Here is a 19,870-nt window from a genome sequence, read left to right on the forward strand (position 1 = left end):
CTAGCCTTCTCCCTTTTAGTTAATAACATTTTGTAAAATCATACTTATTTATATTTTACAGTAGATTTAGGATTTTGTTAAGCTTACATTAATTTTCAACCATCAAAACACATAAATGTCTAGGGTTTTCATGAATATTTTTAACCTAGAAATCTATGGCTTTCTTTCATATTCTCGACTTAAAGTACCAAGGTTTTCTTTCATGTTTAGCTTAAAAGCATTTTATTAGATCAAATATGCCTTGCTGATTTATATTGCTATATAATTAGGGATACACATTTCGTTTTGGTTGGTTTTTATATGCCTTGTACTTTTCAAATCTTAAAAATTAAGCCAACACTAGATTTATTCATTATTTTGATCATGTTCTCTACTAGTTTATAGCTCATTTCGAGGGCTAAATTATATTATCATTGTAACTTGTTTATTGCTGTAATTACTATCATTTATGCATGTTTTGCAACAACCATTAGAATTTTCACCTTTGAGTGGCTTGGGGATTGTTCTTGATGAGATTGTTGCTTGCTATATGCCCCAAATTAGCCTTAGAGTATTTTAAACCAAATTTGGAATTTATCTTCATTAACCACCTAAACCCTAACTTGTTTGATACATCTCCTTGGTGGTGAGTTCGTTAGAAATTTAGGAGGCCTAGGCTTGATTGTAACTTGCCTTAGAAGTCCTAAGAAGGAAGCTTTCCTTATGCTTGATTTATCTTTCACTAAAATGAAGGATGTTGTTATCAAAGTAAATGTGGTAACACTAATATTACAGTAAGTCTTAGCACCTTGTAAAGGCTTTGCAATAAAGTACTAGATTTTGTTATAATAGGAAATAAATCCTTATGTTCAAAAGGCATCAATGATTATTTTACCAAGTAGTGAAATTTAAGAAATGATGGAGCTACTTAGAAGAAGATAACATTTTGCTTGCAACATCCATTTTCATACTTAGGTCAAAGAATTTGAGGGTTTAACTTATATATATCAATCACAATAAAATATATACATTGCAACTTTAGAATAAATGAGGCAATAATGATTAAATTTTAAGATATTGTATAAACACTTGATATGATAAATCAACTCTTTATAAAATATATACATTGCAACTTTAGAATATATGAGGCAATAATGATCAAATTTTAAGATATTGTATAAACACTTATTATGATAAATCAACTTATATATGAGGCAATAACGATCAAATTTTAAGATATTGTATAAACACTTATGATAAATCAACTCCTTATCAAATATATACATTGCAACTTTAGAATATATGAGGCAATAATGATCAAATTTTAAGATATTGTATAAACACTTATTATGATAAATCAACTTATATATGAGGCAATAATGATCAAACTTTAAGATATTGTATAAACACTTGTTATGATAAATCAACTCTTTATAAAATATATACATTGCAACTTTAGAATATATGAGACAATAATGATCAAATTTTAAGATATTATAAACACTTGTTATGATAAATAAACTTTTTATAGAAAGACACGAAACTACAATGTGTAAATCATCATTCATAATACATTGAATAATACTTTATTGATCACTTTGTAGATATTGTTACTTTAATCAGCAAAAAAATGACACCTTCGTTAAGTTCAAATCCCACTTTATATCATATTTCTTCTTAATAACATAATTATTGGTTAACCTAACTTTGAGCCCTGAAAAATTTATAATTAACTTTCCAAAATATAATATTACTTGAAAAACATTCAAGTATATAAATATATATATGAAAATGATTGAGAAACACATCGCTTAACAAAAGGAAACCATAGTATATCTATATATAAACCGTATGGACTTGATTTTAAAACACTTATCTACGCCGCTGTTATTTTATATAATCCACATCCACAGTGACAGGCTATAGGAATACGATAAGGTTGTTCACCGCAACGCTTGTATAGGAAATTCAAAGCCGCCCCAAAAAAACATAAATTATTTAAAAAAATATTTATCATAGAAGGTATACTTGTCAACTTAACAGATGGGCCTATATTTGGGTGCACTTGTATGTTACTATGTAGAATATTTTAATAGAAATCAAATTCGATCTTGTAGACATGAAAATAAATGAATTTGTCATGAAGAGAGTTAGTAAATAACATGTAGATATGTTCAAAAATGTGGCCTTAACCTCAATTACGTGACTTTTTAAAAAAATATAGAAATTTAAGAATAATCGGTATCACCTTCAAAAATACAATGCCATATAATAAGATGGCTGAATGACCTGTCTTGGTCATACAAATGGTTGAAAAAATTAAAAGAACAAAATTAGAGGCAGGCTATATCAATGTATGACACGACACTGAACTGTTCATTAAGAAACATACCAATAAACTATGCAGTAAATCTCCACTCCAACTAGTTGAAAGATCTGTTTAGGACATTATTTTACCTTCAAATGTGAAAGCTTTGTTTACGAATCTACATCCACATCATTTTCAATTCCCGAGTTTTCAAACACTGGCTTGAGCATTTGATTTATGTCCTTGGTTGAGACTGTTAGTGTAGTTCATCATTTTGTCTCTACTTCGTTCTACATCTATTCACACCACTTCATACTGATGCGAAACACTATAACTTTATTTAGCTACCTCTAAACCACTAAGGGGGGTGTATAAAATCACTTTTTATTCTTATACATAATTCTGTAAGAACCGTAGGCTTTTACTTTCACTTTTGTCGTCTTCTTCTGCTTTGTGATCTATATTTTTTCAGACCATCTTGGCCAGGAACTTCTTTTCGATGAAGAATCAGGCTAATTGTCATTTCCAATAATGTGAATGCTTTGATATTATGACCAAAACAACTTTCTAGCAGACTCTTGAGATTCCTCTATTGTGTCAGTCAGGTCTTGCAAAACATTTTTTAAATATGTAATCTCTTCAGAAGCCTTTTCAGATGGCTAGATGATCAAAATTCTTCCTTATTCTTGGCTGCATCATCACTATAAATCTCATTATTCTTTGCCGCAGCATCGATATTGCCATCACAATAGTCAGCTTCACTACATTTTTCTAAAGCATCTTCCTGCAGATTGCCTTTTTGGAGAGTTGGTTCTTGTTCCATATCTGTTAATCCTTCAGATACTCCTGAAGGTGAATTACGCTGTCTATCTTCTACAGTGCCCTCCATTTCAATTGAATTGGTCATTGATTTAGATCCAGAAAATGATTGAAAATCATCCCATTTTTCAACTTGGAAATCATTTCCCTCTTTAGATGCATCTTCTCCTGTTTCACATCCATTTGTCTCTTCAGATATTACCAAATTGGAGGCCGGAAAAGATTGAAAATCATCCCAGTCATCATCTTCTTCAGTCTCAGGATTATCATCACATTTTTCCAGGTGAGAAGCAGGGATGAAAGAGTCTGATTGTGAAGAGAATTCGACATTAGCATCTAATGAATGGACAACCACCTTTGAAGCAGGCAATGGAACAGGTAGACTAGTTGCTAAACTCGAGTTAGACTCCTGACCAACTGAAGCTCGAATAATATCCTACACAGAACAAATAATTAGAGAAAAAATTAATCTTAGTAGTCCATGTTTAAATCATCTCAATCGATATGAATTTACGGTGTAAGTAGTAATTTCTTTGTGCTGCCTTGAAAACTAGGAGGATTAGATGATGCTTTTCATGGGCTTGCATAAATTGTAGCAAACCCTTTTGACACTTTTCTTTAGAGAAGATAAAGCTTAACATGCTCACTTATTTTCAATATATCAAATTGAAAGTGGCTACGCATGTCAAACAAACACCTTAAATAATAGGCATCTTGGTTATTGGAGTTTTTTTTTTTTTTTTTTCCAACAAAAACATGGCCGGTTGTCAACTGCCTATTACTACCACAACGCAGATTCCGGATCTAGTGTCAGATCAACACAATTGCTGTACACCAATGAGCAATATTCTATGAAGACACACTGATATTAGAAGAGATAAAGTCAGATTACATGCAAAAGCAAGGTATCCATGATGAAAAAAAGAAGAGAGTCTGCAGTAAAACCTGAAGTTTTTGTCTTAAATCAACTGGCATTGCTAGCAAAACAACTTTGAATTGGACAGCAAATGATGGAACATTAGCCAGCTGTGATACAAGCTTCATTGCAATGCTTCTCAATCCACTTCCTGCCTGCATTGTGAAAATAGATATGTGATGACAACCCATACAGTTTTGTGCAATTTAACATAAATAACTGAAATTTCTTAGACTTACCACTTTAGAGAAGAAAGAAAACAACATGGCAAACATTAAATGTTCATCTCTGAAAATCAGATGAAAATTGAATATGAGGTATACTGTTTTGGCTTAATCCAGGCTTTTGTATACCTGTGAATTGTCTTCAGTGTCTACAGATGCAGACATAATTATTGCTTGCAATAGCAAATTTAGAACATCCTGCTGAGGTTCATCAGCTTGTATCACAGAGTGTAAAAGAACAAATAGTTTTAAACTTTCACTGATAACTGCAGCTGATTCATTTGACACAAGTTTCTGCAATTACAATTAAACTATTTCAGAATAAAAATAAGGATTCAAGGATCAAAAGACATTAGTTGAAAAGTAAACAATAGTATTCTCAAGTATGTTCCCATAATTGTATCTCAACTAAGAATCTGCACAGAATATGTAATTTCACTGATACCTGTGTTGAATTCTGAATGAGAGAAAAAACATCAGTAACAAGTTCCCCCATGAAAATAAGAGCCAACTTGTAGTTCTCATTCTGCGGATTCTCAGCAAGGGCTAATTGTACTATTGTTTTCAATGCATGCAATCCAGCCATCTGAACCTGAACATTAAAATACAGACTTACCATGTGCTCTTTTGCCTTACGAATTTTTCCTTTCGCTAAAGTGAGGAAAAAGTTAAAACAATCTAAGAGACAAAAATCACAAACCTGCGTGTTCGAATCTACAAGGGTTTTATGAAGACAATCTATGCAATGTTTCTGTACAGTACTCCAAATGCTTTCCTTGATATTATATTCATCTTTGAGGCATTCGGAGCTTAAAACTGATCTTGCTAATGTCATCATTAATCCAAGCAAAAGAGGCAACTTTTCAAACAAGCCTTTGGGCATTTCTCCGGTTGCTTTTTCACTGTTATTACATTTTAGAAAGGAATTTTCAGTATATTCTGTAATAGTTCGCACCAAAGATCCCAAAAGCACTCTTATTTGAGCCATGGTATTGTCATCCAAACCATTTTTGCCTGTACCCACCAAAAGTAAAAAAAATTAGATAGTAAAATGTGATTGAAAATAATATATATATTAGACTATTATGTCTCTTCCAAAGAACATAAAGCAATAGCACTGATATTTTTCCAATGATTTACAGGTTCAATTACTAGTGATATACATATAATTTCCAGACTCTAGACAACATAGGCACTTATGAATTATATTCCATCAAAATGAAAAACATAGGCCTTTATCCCACTATAGACTTGCAAAACAAAGTTCCAAATGTTCTGGGATAGGTGTGTATGGTGGAAGCCGGAAAAAACGTTACATGTATTAAATGCTACAAACCAGCTATTTTTTTTGTCATCAGCGCTGCAGTATTTCCAAGAAATGCAATGACTGCTGAGATGGAGGTTCCCGTTGGAGCTATGACAATATATTTATAACTTGCGTGAAACAGGGTTGGCACCACTTTTGTTTGCTTCTGCATATCAAAGTACATGTCATCTTACAATAGATGGGCTCAAAATCATTAAAATGACTTTGAAAAGCATATATGGCATTTATGAGTACATATAAATCTTTTTATTTCCATATCCAAAATACAGAATCTACATAGGTAGTCCTGGGCCTAACTATGATCCCCCATTACAATGAATGTGCATTTCTCCCTCAATTAAAAAACACGGAATAAAGGAAAATAAGGCCTTTTTTTCTTAATTTAACGTTGTGCTTGAACCCTCAAACCTGTATAAAGCACATTGGTATTCTTAAAAAAATGAAACATAGAGCTGCAGAGTTAATAGAACAGATGAGAGGAGTAACTAACCACAGGGCTTAGCCGATACACAAGGCTTTCAGCTATTTGCAAAGCAGTAGCAATTACATCACCATGATTAGGAATGTCAGAGTTATCACTGTAACAGAAGAGTTTTGTCAGATTCAAAAACTTAAAATCTTTTCCACTTGACAGCAGGCCTTTCTTATAGATATATTGAGATCCTGAAGATGTCATTCCACAAGCTTGCCACCCAAATAGGCTAAAATGTATTAAGTTATGCGAAGCCAGTCTTGCTTGGACTGGGAATACTAAACATGAACCAGGGAAAAGAATCCAAGTACAGACTAAATGATTTGTTAACTAGAGGATCGTACCTTCCAAAATTGTTATGGATGCAGTGCATACAAAGCTCAGTTGCAGTAAATAAAAAAGTTTCATCATTTATGTAATCATCTGGACAATACTTGAGAACCTGTTTCATTTGACATATATCCATACATCAGAAGATAAGACCTTGTGAACATTAATCTTTTGAGACACTGATGTTGCATGATGAATCTAAACAGGAAAATATGAAACAACTTAAATTGCATAATTAAATCTGTAAACTTAGAATTGTACCATTCATGAGATAATTGGGATGCACAATTCAGCCATACATAAATTTCAAATTATCAATGAAGAAATGTTGGATGACAGAAAGCCATTGAAGTATTGTTACAAGAGACAGAATTTGAGTAATGCTCCAAAGAAGAAAACTTTGTTTGGCTGTTTGGATTGAAGGTTTTGATTGGCAACAGATGATGTTAATTCCAATGTTCCACCAAGTTTCTGGGATGCAGGAGTGCGGGAGTGGGGAGATGCACATGGGGATGTGTGAAACATCCCAAAATTTTAGTGAAATTCAGGGGGGAATGGAGGGGCTTTGAGGTGCTTAGCTTAGGGTCCCTGTATCTAAAAATATAATAATAAAAGATAAAATCCCCACAATAACAATTCATCCCATGCAAAATCATCATTGTGCAACCCAATGGAAATGCTATAGTCCTGCCAATCCTAAAATCCTGGAAACTGTTAATGATGCGGATTGTATCATTATATTGTTTGTCATCCATCTCAATGCTTTCATAGAGGAAAAAGTGAAGGAATCAGCTCACGGGACCATTTTTACTAGTGGGACCCAGTTTGGTAAATTGGGGTCTGAAACCTTTCAGAAGCATTTTGAGGCATCAATTGGCATTTTTTTGGGGTAAAACTTTGCCACTTTAGCGCGCCACCTTTTACACCTATTCTACAAACAGAGACCTTTCCAACGGTGCAAGAATTGCCTTAATCGGAAGTCAGTAGGCAAAAGTTATACCACTCGGAAATTGACCTTCCTGTTTGGGCCACCATAATTCAAGAGGATGCCACGTTAAAGACTCAGACCTCATTATTCATTGAAAATGGGTTAGGCACATCCTCATTATTCATTGAAAATGGGTTAGGCACATGATCATGATAAAGAAGACTCTAGAAGGGTCAATATTGTAACCCTAGTTAAGGGTTGGAGTCAAACCTAACAACTAGTAGGCTATCGGGTTGTGTTATAACCAGGCCACTAGGAGGAAAAGGGGTTTCATTTATTTTAGAGGGAATTTTGTTCCATATATGAGCAAAGTAGCTAAGAGAGATAAGGAGATGGTACATGAAGAGGATTTATGCACTATAGTAGCCCACGGGCTACAAACCTTACTTCTTTGTACTCTAGCCATTTTCTATTCAGAGAAAGAGAGTAGAGCGACCTCACCTTCTTGTTGGGTTTTCTCCCGAATGGGTTTCCCAGGATATATCTTGTTTCAATGGTGGTTTGTGAGTTTTTATTTTGTTGTTTTCTATTCTCTCCATAATTGTAATTCACATGCATACACAATAAACAATAATTTACAGATCCATAAATCTAAAGAGAAATAAACCCTCAAAGTGTAGATTTTATATTTTTAAGTATAATTTTATCAGATCTATTGTCACAAACTATCTAGTGGAATATCCATGGAAGTTCACAAATCATATTGATATCATACTGTGAAAATTCCTAAACCTGGAATCCCTACTGTAGCCAACTGATGTTACTTCTCCTACTTGTTAATCCATACAAATTATTTAGTGTGTTCTACGATAAATATCTAAGTAAATACAACTGCAGCATTCACTATTTAAATAATATGCCGAAACAAGAAACTGAACAGGAAAGAGATATAACACACATCTACACAGTTATTTCTGGACAAATGTCCCCGGAAAAACCCAATGCGGGAAAACCGTTGCAACAGCTCTGAGGGTTTTATTATTATGTGTTGATTTGGAGTAGCATTGGATGTGCTCTAGCCATGAAAATTGGTGGAGAGGCTAAAGCACATGAGATTTCCAAGACCCAGAAATGGTTTGGGCAGATTCTAACCGGTTTGGGAGATATTAAAATAATTAATATTTTTAATGGAGTTCCTAAGTCTAAACTTAGGAAAAGTAAAGTACTAATGGGTATTAATATAAAATTGGGTTAGAAGGTTCCAAAAGTCATGGATCAAGCCAAATCTAATCTTAGACATTGATTAGAGATGTAATCTCGGTTGTTGAAGGACCAACAGGAAAAGTAGAAGAGGAGGCTTGAGGTTCAGTTGGAGAATACACCAGAGTGATCAGTCATTCGATTTTCTACAGCGGGGTTTGATAAGAAAAGTCGAATCAGTGATCAGTTTGTAGTGAGGGGCAGTGAGTATCGGACAGAGAGGCAGAGATAGTGCCGAGAGACCATCGCAGAGTCAGTGAGGCAGACGTAGAAGCCAGAGCAGGCCACGCAGAGGCTAGCTGAGACAGCGCAGAGCTAGAAGGGTCGGCATCATCCACGCATAGGGCACCAGGAGTGACGCAGAGGGTCGTACAAGCTGCGCAGTGCCTCAGAGGGCTAATGCAGAGGGTTTTGGGCTGAAGCAGAGGCCAGGAGGGCTAACACAGTGCTTCAGTTGTGTTGGAGAGGGTTTCGGGGAGCAGATTTTCTGAATATCTGCTTTCAAAGAGAGAGGTATTACTGCCGGTTATTTTTCTCTATCAGGTGAGCTAGTTTGGCACCCAGTTGTACTCAAGGATACACTGCATAATAAAATAAACCCTCGGAATTTCTGCACCAGATTCCCAAGTTGGGTTTTTCCGGGGACAAGTTGTCCAAAATTAATGCTGTCACCTGTGTGTTTGCTATTTCTTTCAGTTGTTGATCTATAGATGGTTGAAACTGTATTGTGTTTATTTCAATGTTTATATGTTTAAATAACGTGTTTGTAATTAACAAGTAGGAGAAATAAACTAGAAGAATACAGATAAAATTTCAAACGGTTAGACTTAGAAATTTCAACATAGTATCAGAGCGTGGTTGCAGATCACAGGAGAGCTGAAGGCATCAACTGAAGCAGAGCATTGGCAGCAGAATCAGCTGTCCCAATTGACAGAAGCTGATCCTTGAGAAAGCGATAGAAAAAGAGTTGAAGCAGAGGGACTGTGTCATTAGTCCGGGCCAAAGAGAGGCCAGCGCAGAGGCTGAGGAGGGCAGAAAAAGGCTCACGTAGAGCCACACAAAGACCAAGAGGGTTGACACAATTGGCTGAGGCAGCATTTTTGCCAGTGCTGGGATTGCGCAGAGCCTAGAGGCTCAGTGCTTCAGTTGCTGGGGCATAGGAAGCTGTGGTAGTTTGTGGGAGTGAAGCTGATGGGGTACTGTGGGCAGAACAGTACCTAACAGGGAAAAACCAAGGTATAGGGAGTCGCTACTGAGGTGGATTTCTAACCAAGGAATCCGGATCAGTGTTGCAGGTGCATTGAAGATTGGAGAGGTGCGACTTGACGATTGGCAGGAGGATTTCCAAAAGGGAAATCGTGACTCAGAGGGAGTCTAAACTTCTGGAGGGAAGTAGAGAGACTCGAAGGAGTCGACAACAAGAGTAGAGAGATGGCCATGAATGGGCTGAGGGATCAGGACAGGCTAGATGAGGCGTCCAACTTTGTGGTTTGGAAGGCCAGGATCCTGTCCATTCTAGATAGACATCGCATCAAGGCCTTCGCCTTGAGAACATTAACGATCCCAGTTGACCTGGCTGATAATTAGAAGTACGAGGAGGCAATGGCGAAGGTGAAATGTATCATCCTTGATGGGGTCAAGGATCATGTGGTCCAACATATTGCCGAGAAGAAGACGACAAAGGAAATGTGGGACGCCTTGGAGACATTGTACCAACATACTTTCGTGCAGAGGAAGATATTACTTGAGAATCAGTTGCGGTCATACCAGATGCAGAAGGGGGGGCAGACAGATCACTTCCTCGGTTTGTTGAAGGAGATCCAGGACCAACTAACTTCCATAGGGGCCACGCCGGATCAGGAGACGTTGATGAGGACGGCTCTAAATGCAGTCTCCAAGGAGTGGAAGACATTTGTCCAGAGCATTCTGGGTAGAGCGATTCTTCCAGATTGGGAAGAATTGTGGGCGGCTCTTCGTCAAGAAGAGATTAGATGATTGAGCAAGACGGGAAGTAGCAGAAAAGGAGTCCAGATCAAGGAGGAAGTGGAAGAGGATGCAGTTTTGGCATCTACGGGGAAGTAGGAGACAAGGAAGAAAAAGGACCTCTCCAAGGTCAAGTGCTTCAACTATGGGAACTGGGTCATTATGCAAACCAGTGTCCGAGGAAGAAGAACAAGGGAGAGGCGTTTGACTCCAAGGCAGCGCCAGCGAAGGCAGAAAAGGAGGTAGAGGATTATGATTATGCCATGAGTGCTCATGTACCTCTAGAGAAGAGGTGTGGAGACATTGAGCTGTAGTTAGGAGGACTACAAGCGATGAGGGGCAGGATCCTTGAGGTACCCAACTTCTTTGATTATACCTTGCTACGGGAGCCTCGAAGAGAGAGTAACCAGATTGACGAATGTCGGTAGAGATGGATGCCGATTCAGCTGTAGAGTGTGCTACAATGCAGGAGTCACCAGACAGTGCGAAGCTAGCAGGCTGCAGCAGTGCGAGAGGCACGGAGAGTGTTGCAATAGTGCAGGATGGCACAAAGACGTTTGCAGCGGTACGAGATGCAAGGAGTTGTTTCAACAACGCAGAGGCCATAGAGGGAGCACTTGATAGCGGCAGAGAGAGCTTCAGCATTGGGAGTGTTCTAGCGTGACAGGGATGTCAGTAGTTGGGTGGATCAGTTACTTACTTCTCAGTAACTGAGTTGCAGTGCAGTTACTAGTAGCACGATGCAACATGATGAGAGAGAGTTGTAGTGTTGAGAGAAAGGATCAGTAGCAGCACAAATGCAGAGGGAGCTGCCGTACGGATGCAGCAGTGGCAATGGCAGAGCCATGGGCAACAGTATAGGATGCAGTAGTGCAGAGGATGTTGGGTGGGGAGGCCTAGCATCAACACAGGTACCGGTGCCATATAATCAGAGTGATGCTTAGTGTGGAGTATTTCTAGAGCACAATCCTCGCTAAAAGGGAGTGTTGATTTGGGGTAGCATCGGATGTGATCTAGCCATGAAAATTGGTGAAGAGGCTAAAGCACATGAGATCTCCAAGACCCAGAATTGGTTTGGGCTGATTCTAAACGGTTTGGGAGATAATAAAAAATTAATATTTTTAATGGAGGACCTAGGTCTAAACTTAGGAAAAATAAAATATTAATGGGTATTAATATAAAACTGGGTTAGAAGGTTCCAAAAGTCATGGATCAAGCCAAATCTAATCTTAGCCGTTGATTAGAGATGTAATCTCGGCTGTTGAAGGACCAACAATAAAAGTATAAGAGGAGACTTGAGGGTTAGTTGGAGAATACACCGGAGTGATCAGTCATTTAATTTTCTAGAGTGGGGTTTGCTAAGAAAAGTCGAATCAGTGATCAGTTTGCAACAAGGGGCAGTGAGTATTGGACAGAGAGGCAGAGAGTGTTGAGAGACCAGTGCAGAGGCAGAGAGGTAGACGCAAAAGCCAGAGTAGGCCACGCATAGGCTAGCTGAGACAGCACAGAGCAAGAAGGGTATGCGTCATCCACGCAGAGGGCAACAGGAGTGACGCAGAGGGTCGTAGAGGCTGCGCAGTGCCTCAGAGGGCTGATGCAGAGGGTTTTGGGATGACGTAGAGGCCAGGAGGGCTGATGCAGTGCTTCAGTTGTGCTGGACAGGGTTTCATGGGGCAGATTTTCTGAATATCTGCTTCCGAAGAGAGAAGTATTACCGTTGGTTATTTTTCTCTGTCGGGTGAGCCAGTTTGGTACCCAATTGTACTCAAGGATAAACTGCATAATAAAATAAACCCTCAGAATTGCTGCACCGGTTTTCCCAAGTTGGGTTTTTCTGGTAGACTGTATTGTGTTTATTTCGATGTTTATATGTTTAAATAACTTGTTTGTAATTAACAAGTAGCAAAAATAAACCAGAAGAATACAGATAAAATTTCTAACGGTTAGACTTAGAAATTTCAACATTATGCAGTAGTAATTTCTGAATACAACTTTTGGATGCCTTCCCGACAATCTAGTTACAGAGAATATCACTGATAGAGAGATCTGTGAGATTACCTCACACTATCACTAGAAGTCCTGGCTGATCTAGCCCCTAAATGATTGTCCCTGGCTGCCTCTGCGTCGTCTCTGTGTCAGTCTAGTGTCAAACCCTCTGGGGACAACGTCACTCCTCCAGCTGATCGATTTGCTGCCCAAGAACTTCGATTTCCACCTCCCGACTTCTGCAATCGATTCCTTCAACAAATTTTCGGACTTCCTCTCGGCTTCTGCGTTGCCTCTGCGTCAACCCCTTTAGCTCTATGCTACCACTGCTGGCTCCCTCTGCCTTCTCTGCTAAGTATTCTCTGACTAGGAAATATTTCCGTTCGGATACTATCCTTGCCCCTCACTACAAAAACTCACTTTGAATTTCTCACCGACAGCTGCTCTGCTTCAGAAATTCGATCTTTTGAACTTTCTCTCTATGTTCTCCAAGTGCCCATCAAGCCTTCTCTTATAATCCTCTCATTGATTAATCAACGGCCCAGATTAGATCCTAATCAATGGCTAGGATCATACTGACTTGATCTCCACCTTCTTCTAGAAGTTTCACCCACAATTTAGATTAATACCCATTTATTATTTTAATTTCCTAAGTTTAGACTTAGGGTCCCATTAAAAATAATTAATTATTTTAATAAAATCGTCTCCAGGTGGAATTTCCCAAAATGATTTTTGGGTATTGGAGAATGCATATGTCTAAGCCTCTCTGTAAATGTTGAGACTTAGAGCACATCCGATGCTACCAGAAATCAACACTCCCTCTTAGCGAGGAATGTGCTCTAGCAATGCAAACTACTGAACCATCACTCTGTTCTGTAACATCTCCTTCTGCGTTGCTGATGTTTGACATCACTGGCCACCAACTACTGCGCAAATGCTGCAGTACTCCTTCTGCGCTGCTGATGTCTGACATCACTGCCCACCAACTACTGCGCAAATGCTGCATCTGTACTGCTGCTAACCCTGCCACTGTCAACATTGCATACATACTGCAACTCCCTCTGAACTTCTGCATTTGTGTTGCTGCTGGCACTACCAATTGCATCTGTATTGCAACCTTCACCAATTGTTGCTGCTACTGCATCAGCAATGAAAGCATCCCAAATTACTGAACAGGTGTTCAGTATGATGCATCTCGTTGCTGGAGTCTAACTGCTGCTAGTCTCTGCAATGACCCTCTGAAACCTCTGCGTTGCTGCTAACCTCTGCACTGTTTCCAGCTCTGCTTTGCGCTGCTTAGTCTCTGGCGCTACTAGTCACTACAACTATCATTCTGGCACTCCTTCGCATCAACTAACATTGATCCATCCCGCTACATCTGATTTGGGCTCCCGTAGCAAGGAATTGATCCGAGCGGTGGGCCCCTTAAGGATCCTGCCCATCTATAGCTCTTTCAAACTACAACTCTAAATCAGCCCACCTCCCTCCTGGAGGTATTTCGACTGCCATGGCAAACTCATCCTCCTCGATCTTCGCAGCTGCAACTTTCAGATCATGCTTCTCATCTTTGTCCTTCTTTTTGAGAGGACACTGTGTTGCGTAGTGACCCATTTCACCACACCTGAACCATTTAATCTGCAAAACCTCCTTCTTTTGCTTCTGCTGCTCCTGTTGCCCCTTAGATGCAAGGGTTGCATTCTCATCCTCCTCTTTGGGCTTCGACCCACTGCTACTTCCATCAAATGTACACTTGACCAAGTCCCTCCAAAGCTCCTCTTGCTTAAGAGCTGCCGACATCTCATCCCAGTTTGGCATAGTTGCCCTACCCAGGATGCTCTGGGCAAAGACTGGCCACTCCTCTAAAACTGAATTGAGGGCTAGTCTAACCATCTCGAATCCTTGAGGTGTCGACCCCACAACTGCTAACTCGTCCTGCGTCTCCTGAAGCTTTGCACGGAACGGATCAATGTGTTCCTCTTTCTGCATCTACATAGATCTCATCTTCTGCTCCAAGTACATCTTCGGCTACTTGGAAGATCCTTGATACAACGTTGACAATGCATCCCACATCTCTTTGGCAGTATTTCTACTAGCTATGTGATAGACTATATGATCCTTCACTCCGTCGAGGATCATTCTTTTTGTCTTCACTACTTCTCCCTTGTACTTTTTGAGCTCATCTAGATCTGTGGGCTCAGCTACCAAGCTGTCGAAGTAGACTTTGAGAAAATGCTCATCTAGAAGGCATGACATCCTTGCCTTCCAGATCACATAGTTGGATCCCCCATCCAACCTATCGTGATCTCTCAGTCCACTGGCTTCCATCTCTGCCAAAAGAAAGTCGAATGACCTCCTCTCTCCTCTGCACTACTGTTGGGCTAGTGTACGCACTCCCTTCTGGATTCTATAGATCTGCTGCCCCTTGCTGCTACTCAACTGATGAGAATTCAGAATTCTTGGCTGGAAGTCCTCAGAGAAAGAATTCCCTCAATGTATCTCTTTCTTCCCTCTGACGTCTTTCTGCCCAGTAACTGCCTGCAGAAAACTGCATCACACCAGAAACCCATAAACCCCTCCTTCGCTGAAGCTACTGTTGCGCTGCTCCCTCTGCCGCTGACAGATTTCGATCTGGAAATCCTACCTCTCTGTCGACTCACACAGAGAGAGATTTACCACGAAAATCTAGTCCTCTTGGCCTGAACGGCGCAAACCCTCTAGGGATTCAAATTGCTTTCTCTGCAGGAAATTCAAATTCCCTTCTTCCTTCAGCGCTAGGTCTTTTGTCTCTGCTCTTCTTGCTTCACCTGCAGCTCTGATACCATGTGAAAATTTCTAAACTTGGAATCCCTACTACAGCAAACTGATGTTACTTCTCCTACTTGTTAATCCATACAAGTTATTTACTGCGTTCTACGGTAAATATCAAAGTAAATACATCTGCAACATTCATTATTTAAAATAATATGTCGAAACAAGAAACTGAATAAGAAAGAGATACAACACACATCTACACAGTTATTTTTTGACAAATGTCCCTTGAAAAACCTAATGCGGCAAAACCAGTGCAGCAACTTTGAGGGTTTTATTATTATGCAGTAGTAATTTCTGAATACAACTTCTGGATGCCTTCCCGACAATCCAGTTATAGAGAATATCACTGACAGAGAGATCTGTGAGATTACCTCACACTATCATTGGAAATCCTGGCTGATCTAATCCTAGAATGACTGCCTTTGGCTGCCTCGCTGCCTCTGCGTCAGCCCAATGTCAAACCCTCTGGGGACAATGCCACTCCTCCAGCTGATTGATTTGCTGCCTAGAAACTTCGCTTTCTGCCTCCCGATCTCACACCCTGGTTCCCGGCTTCTGCATTTGATTCCTTCAGCAAATTTTCAAACTTCCTCTCGGCTTTTGCGCTACTTCTATGTGGCCCTCCGTGGCTCTGCTCTGTCATTGCTGGATCTCCCTCTGCCTTCTCTACTGAGTATTCTTCGACTGAGAAAGATTTCCCTTCGGATACTATCCCTTCCCCTCACTGCAAAAGCACACTTCGAATTTCTCACCGGCAGTTGCTCCGCTTCAGAAATTCGATCTTCTGAACTCTCTCTATATGTTCTCGAAGTGCCCATCAAGCCTTCTCTTATAATCTTCTCGTTGATCAATCGAAGACCCATATTAGATCCTAATCAATGGCTAGGATCATAATGACTTGATCTCTGCCTTCTTCTAGAAGTTTCACCCACAATTTAGATTAATACCCCTTAATTTCCTAAGTTTAGACTTAGGGTCCCATTAAAAATAATTAATTATTTTAATAAAACTGTCTCTGGGTGGAACTTCCCAAAATGATTTCTGGGTATTGGAGAATGCATGTGTCTAAGCCTCCCTCTAAATGTTGAGGCTTAGAGCACATCCGATGCTACCAGAAATCAACACTCCCTCTTAGCAAGGAATGTGCTCTAGCAATGCAAACTGCTAAACCATCACTCTCTTCTGTAACATCTCCTTCTGCGTTGCTAATGTTTGACATCACTGGCCACCAACTACTGCACAAATGCTGCAGTACTCCTTCTGCACTACTGATGTCTGACATCACTGCTCACCAACTACTGCGCAAATGCTGCATCTGTACTGTTGCTAACCCTGCCACTGTCAACACTGCATCCATACTGCAACTCCCTCTGAACTTCTGCATTTGTGCTGCTGCTGGCACTACCCACTGCATCTGTATTGCAACCTTCTCCAATTGTTGTTGCTACTGCATCAACAACGAACGCATCCCAAATTACTAAACAAGTGTTCAGTATGATGCATCTCGTTGCTGGAGTTTGTCTGCTGCTAGTCTCTGCAATGACCCTCTGAAACCTCTGCGCTGCTACTAACCTCTGCACTATTGCCAACTCTGCTTAGTCTCTGGCAGTACTAGCCACTGTAACTGTCATTCTGGCACTCCTTTGCATCAACTGACATTGATCCATCCTGCTACATCTGATTTGGGCTCCCGTAGCAAGGAATTGATCCAAGCGGTGGGCCCCTTAAGGATCCTGCCCATCTGTAGCTCTTTCAAACTACAACTCTAAATCAGCCCACCTCCCTCTTGGAGGTATCTCGACTGTCATGGCAAACTCATCCTCCTCGATCTTCGCAGCTGCAACTTTCAGATCATGCTTCTCATCTTTGTCCTTCTTTTTGAGAGGACACTGTGTTGCGTAGTGACCCATTTCACCACACCTGAACCATTTAATCTGCGAAACGTCCTTCTTTTGCTTCTGCTGCTCCCTTTGCCCCTTAGATGTGAGGGCTGCATTCTCATCCTCCTCGTTGGGCTTCGACCCACTACTGCTGCTTCCATCAAATGTACACTTGACCAAGTTCCTTTCACTGCAAAAGCACATTTCGAATTTCTCACCGGCAGCTGCTCTGCTTCAGAAATTCGATCTTCTGAACTCTCTCTATATGTTCTCGAATTGGCCATCAAGCCTTCTCTTATAATCTTCTCGTTGATCAATCGACAACCCAGATTAGATCCTAATCAATGGCTAGGAACATATTGACTTGATCTCTGCCTTCTTCTAGAAGTTTCACCTACAGTTTATATTAATACCCATTAATTATTTTAATTTTCTAAGTTTAGACTTAGGGTCCCATTAAAAATAATTAATTATTTTAATAAAACTGTCTCCAGGTGCAATTTCCCAAAACGATTTCTAGGTATTGGAGAATCCATGTGTCTAAGCCTCCCTGCAAATTTTGAGACTTGGAGCACATCTGATGCTACCATAAGTCAACACATAGCAGATTTGCAGGTGATTTAAATCGGCTAAGCCAAAACAAATAAAACCATTGTCACGGACGATGAATATGTGAATAACCCTCGCGATCCCGTAAAGTAGAGATTTTTATGGCTAGAAGCACAAGTTGCAGATATAAACCTTAACACGAATCTCGTTATGGTGGCCTTGACCAATAAGCTTGGGTTATTTAGAGAAGATGGGGGTTCTAACCAGTGTTGATAATATCGCCGATATTTCGGCGATATTCGTAAATATCGCGCGATTTTGGTGAAAACGAAATTTCGGCAGGAAAATAGCGCGATATTTTCATGTTTTTAAATTCTCGCGAGATTTCCGAAATTTCGGCGATATTTCCATAAATATCGCGCTACGACTGCAAATATCGCGGGTTAGGTTTAAATCTTCAAAATGATGCAGTTCGATTTACATGAATGATAAGGGTTTGATGATTTACATGAATCTTGGGCACCTATGATAAGGGTTTGATGATTTACATGAATGATTTAACTTTCAGTCTTGTTTCATTCATTTTGGAAACGTTCTGGCATATTTAACATCTGAAATTACCTGTCTAACCAAATCGATGTAAGAAATAGTACAACAACCTAGTTGATGGTGCTAATGTCACACTGTTTTGAGGTTTCTAATAATAGTTTACTGCAGAGTTTACTGTCTCTTCCCAAATCTGAATGGAAAACGTTCTGAAACTCATGAACTAGGCACTTAAATGGTTAAACATTCCTCTGCTTATGCAAAGTCACAGAGTGTATATATCATGGTCATTGCTGCTTCCTGCCAACACTTGTGGTACCATTTTCACTGCTTAGAATAATATTCATGGCGGTTTTTATCTCTGGACTTTAAATGATGGTTGATTTGCTTTGAGCACTGTGGGTATTTACTATCTACTTGGCATAACCTTATTTGCTTGTCACCTTTGAATGCTAAATTTAAATGATGATAAATCTGCTCTAAGAAGCCCGGGGTATCATGTGGATCGTTGTCCCTTTGATTATAATATGCTTTCAGTATATGATGGCAATCGTATCTCGAATGGTGGCCTTTTTCATGGTATTTCTGGATATTGTTGACAGCTGAATTTCACACTTTAAACATTCATTCTCATGGTTAAGATAACACACTAGTAATCTCTTTTAAATGACATAATTTGGCTCACATTGGATGATAATACTGTGCTGATGTCTTCTATAATGTTGATACCTGGGAGTTGAGCAACACTAAGTGGCATAATTTCATCATTGTTTGGGTGCCTCTTACACCGTCTTTCATTTTAGAAAACACATGGTAAAATGCTCTGAAAATTGTTAAAGGATCACTGTTCCGATGGTTATAATCCGATCTAAACATACAGTGGCATATTCACTATTTTTCTTTCTTACATTTGGAATGGTCACTGTTTACATTATGCAATCTCACACCCTAAGCACACAACCGATCTCTTTACTCATGTTTAATAATACACATTGAAGATCACTGTTGAATGGTATAAATTGGGCTTACATTGAATAGGTATCACTGTTCAATCATATGCTTTGGATGTTCACTGTCCTCAGTAGTTATATTCTACTCTTGAATAATGTGGTAAAGGCTGCCTAAATGCTAGTGTCTCTTACGTTTTCCGAGTATTGTTGACATCTAAATCAAATCTGGGCCCACGCAGAGCTAGAAGGGTCAGCACAGACTTTTAAATCTTCAAATGATGCAGTTCGATTTGAGTCCTTGATTGGACAATTATCAATTTATCACTATCAGGGATCAGCAGGATTTGGTATCGCCTTTGAAGTTTGATGTATCATTTCTATTTGACATCATATATATCAGTGTTTTCTTCATATTTATGTGCCAATGTGTTTAGTTCATGTTGTTATTGCTTTGTATGTTTAGAAATCTGAAACAAAATGAATATATTATGCATTTTTTATGCTTGCCGATATTTGCCGATATTTTGCCGATATTTTCGCCGATATTTCCGATAAGATATTTTCCGGACCCTCGCCGATATTTTCCCGATACCGATATTATC

The 19,870-nt window shown here is 39.4% G+C and overlaps 1 protein-coding gene across 1 annotated transcript in view; it reads right to left on the reverse strand.

Annotated features, from left to right (window-relative positions):
• Positions 1 to 2,200: 2,200 nt before the first annotated feature.
• SWEETIE (HEAT repeat-containing protein) overlaps positions 2,201 to 19,870 on the reverse strand; it is a 541,573-nt gene continuing 523,903 nt past the window's right edge. Inside the window, exons 41-48 of the mRNA XM_089436034.1 lie at positions 6,390 to 6,487; positions 6,064 to 6,151; positions 5,583 to 5,718; positions 4,947 to 5,260; positions 4,692 to 4,838; positions 4,376 to 4,540; positions 4,052 to 4,177; positions 2,201 to 3,542 (exon numbers count right to left, since the gene is read on the reverse strand). Of these exons, the coding sequence (XP_089292160.1) occupies positions 2,955 to 3,542; positions 4,052 to 4,177; positions 4,376 to 4,540; positions 4,692 to 4,838; positions 4,947 to 5,260; positions 5,583 to 5,718; positions 6,064 to 6,151; positions 6,390 to 6,487 (1,662 nt within the window). The 3' untranslated portion in view covers positions 2,201 to 2,954. The remainder of the gene's footprint in view (positions 3,543 to 4,051; positions 4,178 to 4,375; positions 4,541 to 4,691; positions 4,839 to 4,946; positions 5,261 to 5,582; positions 5,719 to 6,063; positions 6,152 to 6,389; positions 6,488 to 19,870) is intronic.

Source organism: Pinus tabuliformis, chromosome 5_2 (genome assembly GCF_031772625.1).
Source record: "Pinus tabuliformis cultivar Carrire ecotype Pingquan chromosome 5_2, CPIR1, whole genome shotgun sequence".
Lineage (NCBI taxonomy): Eukaryota > Viridiplantae > Streptophyta > Pinopsida > Pinales > Pinaceae > Pinus > Pinus tabuliformis.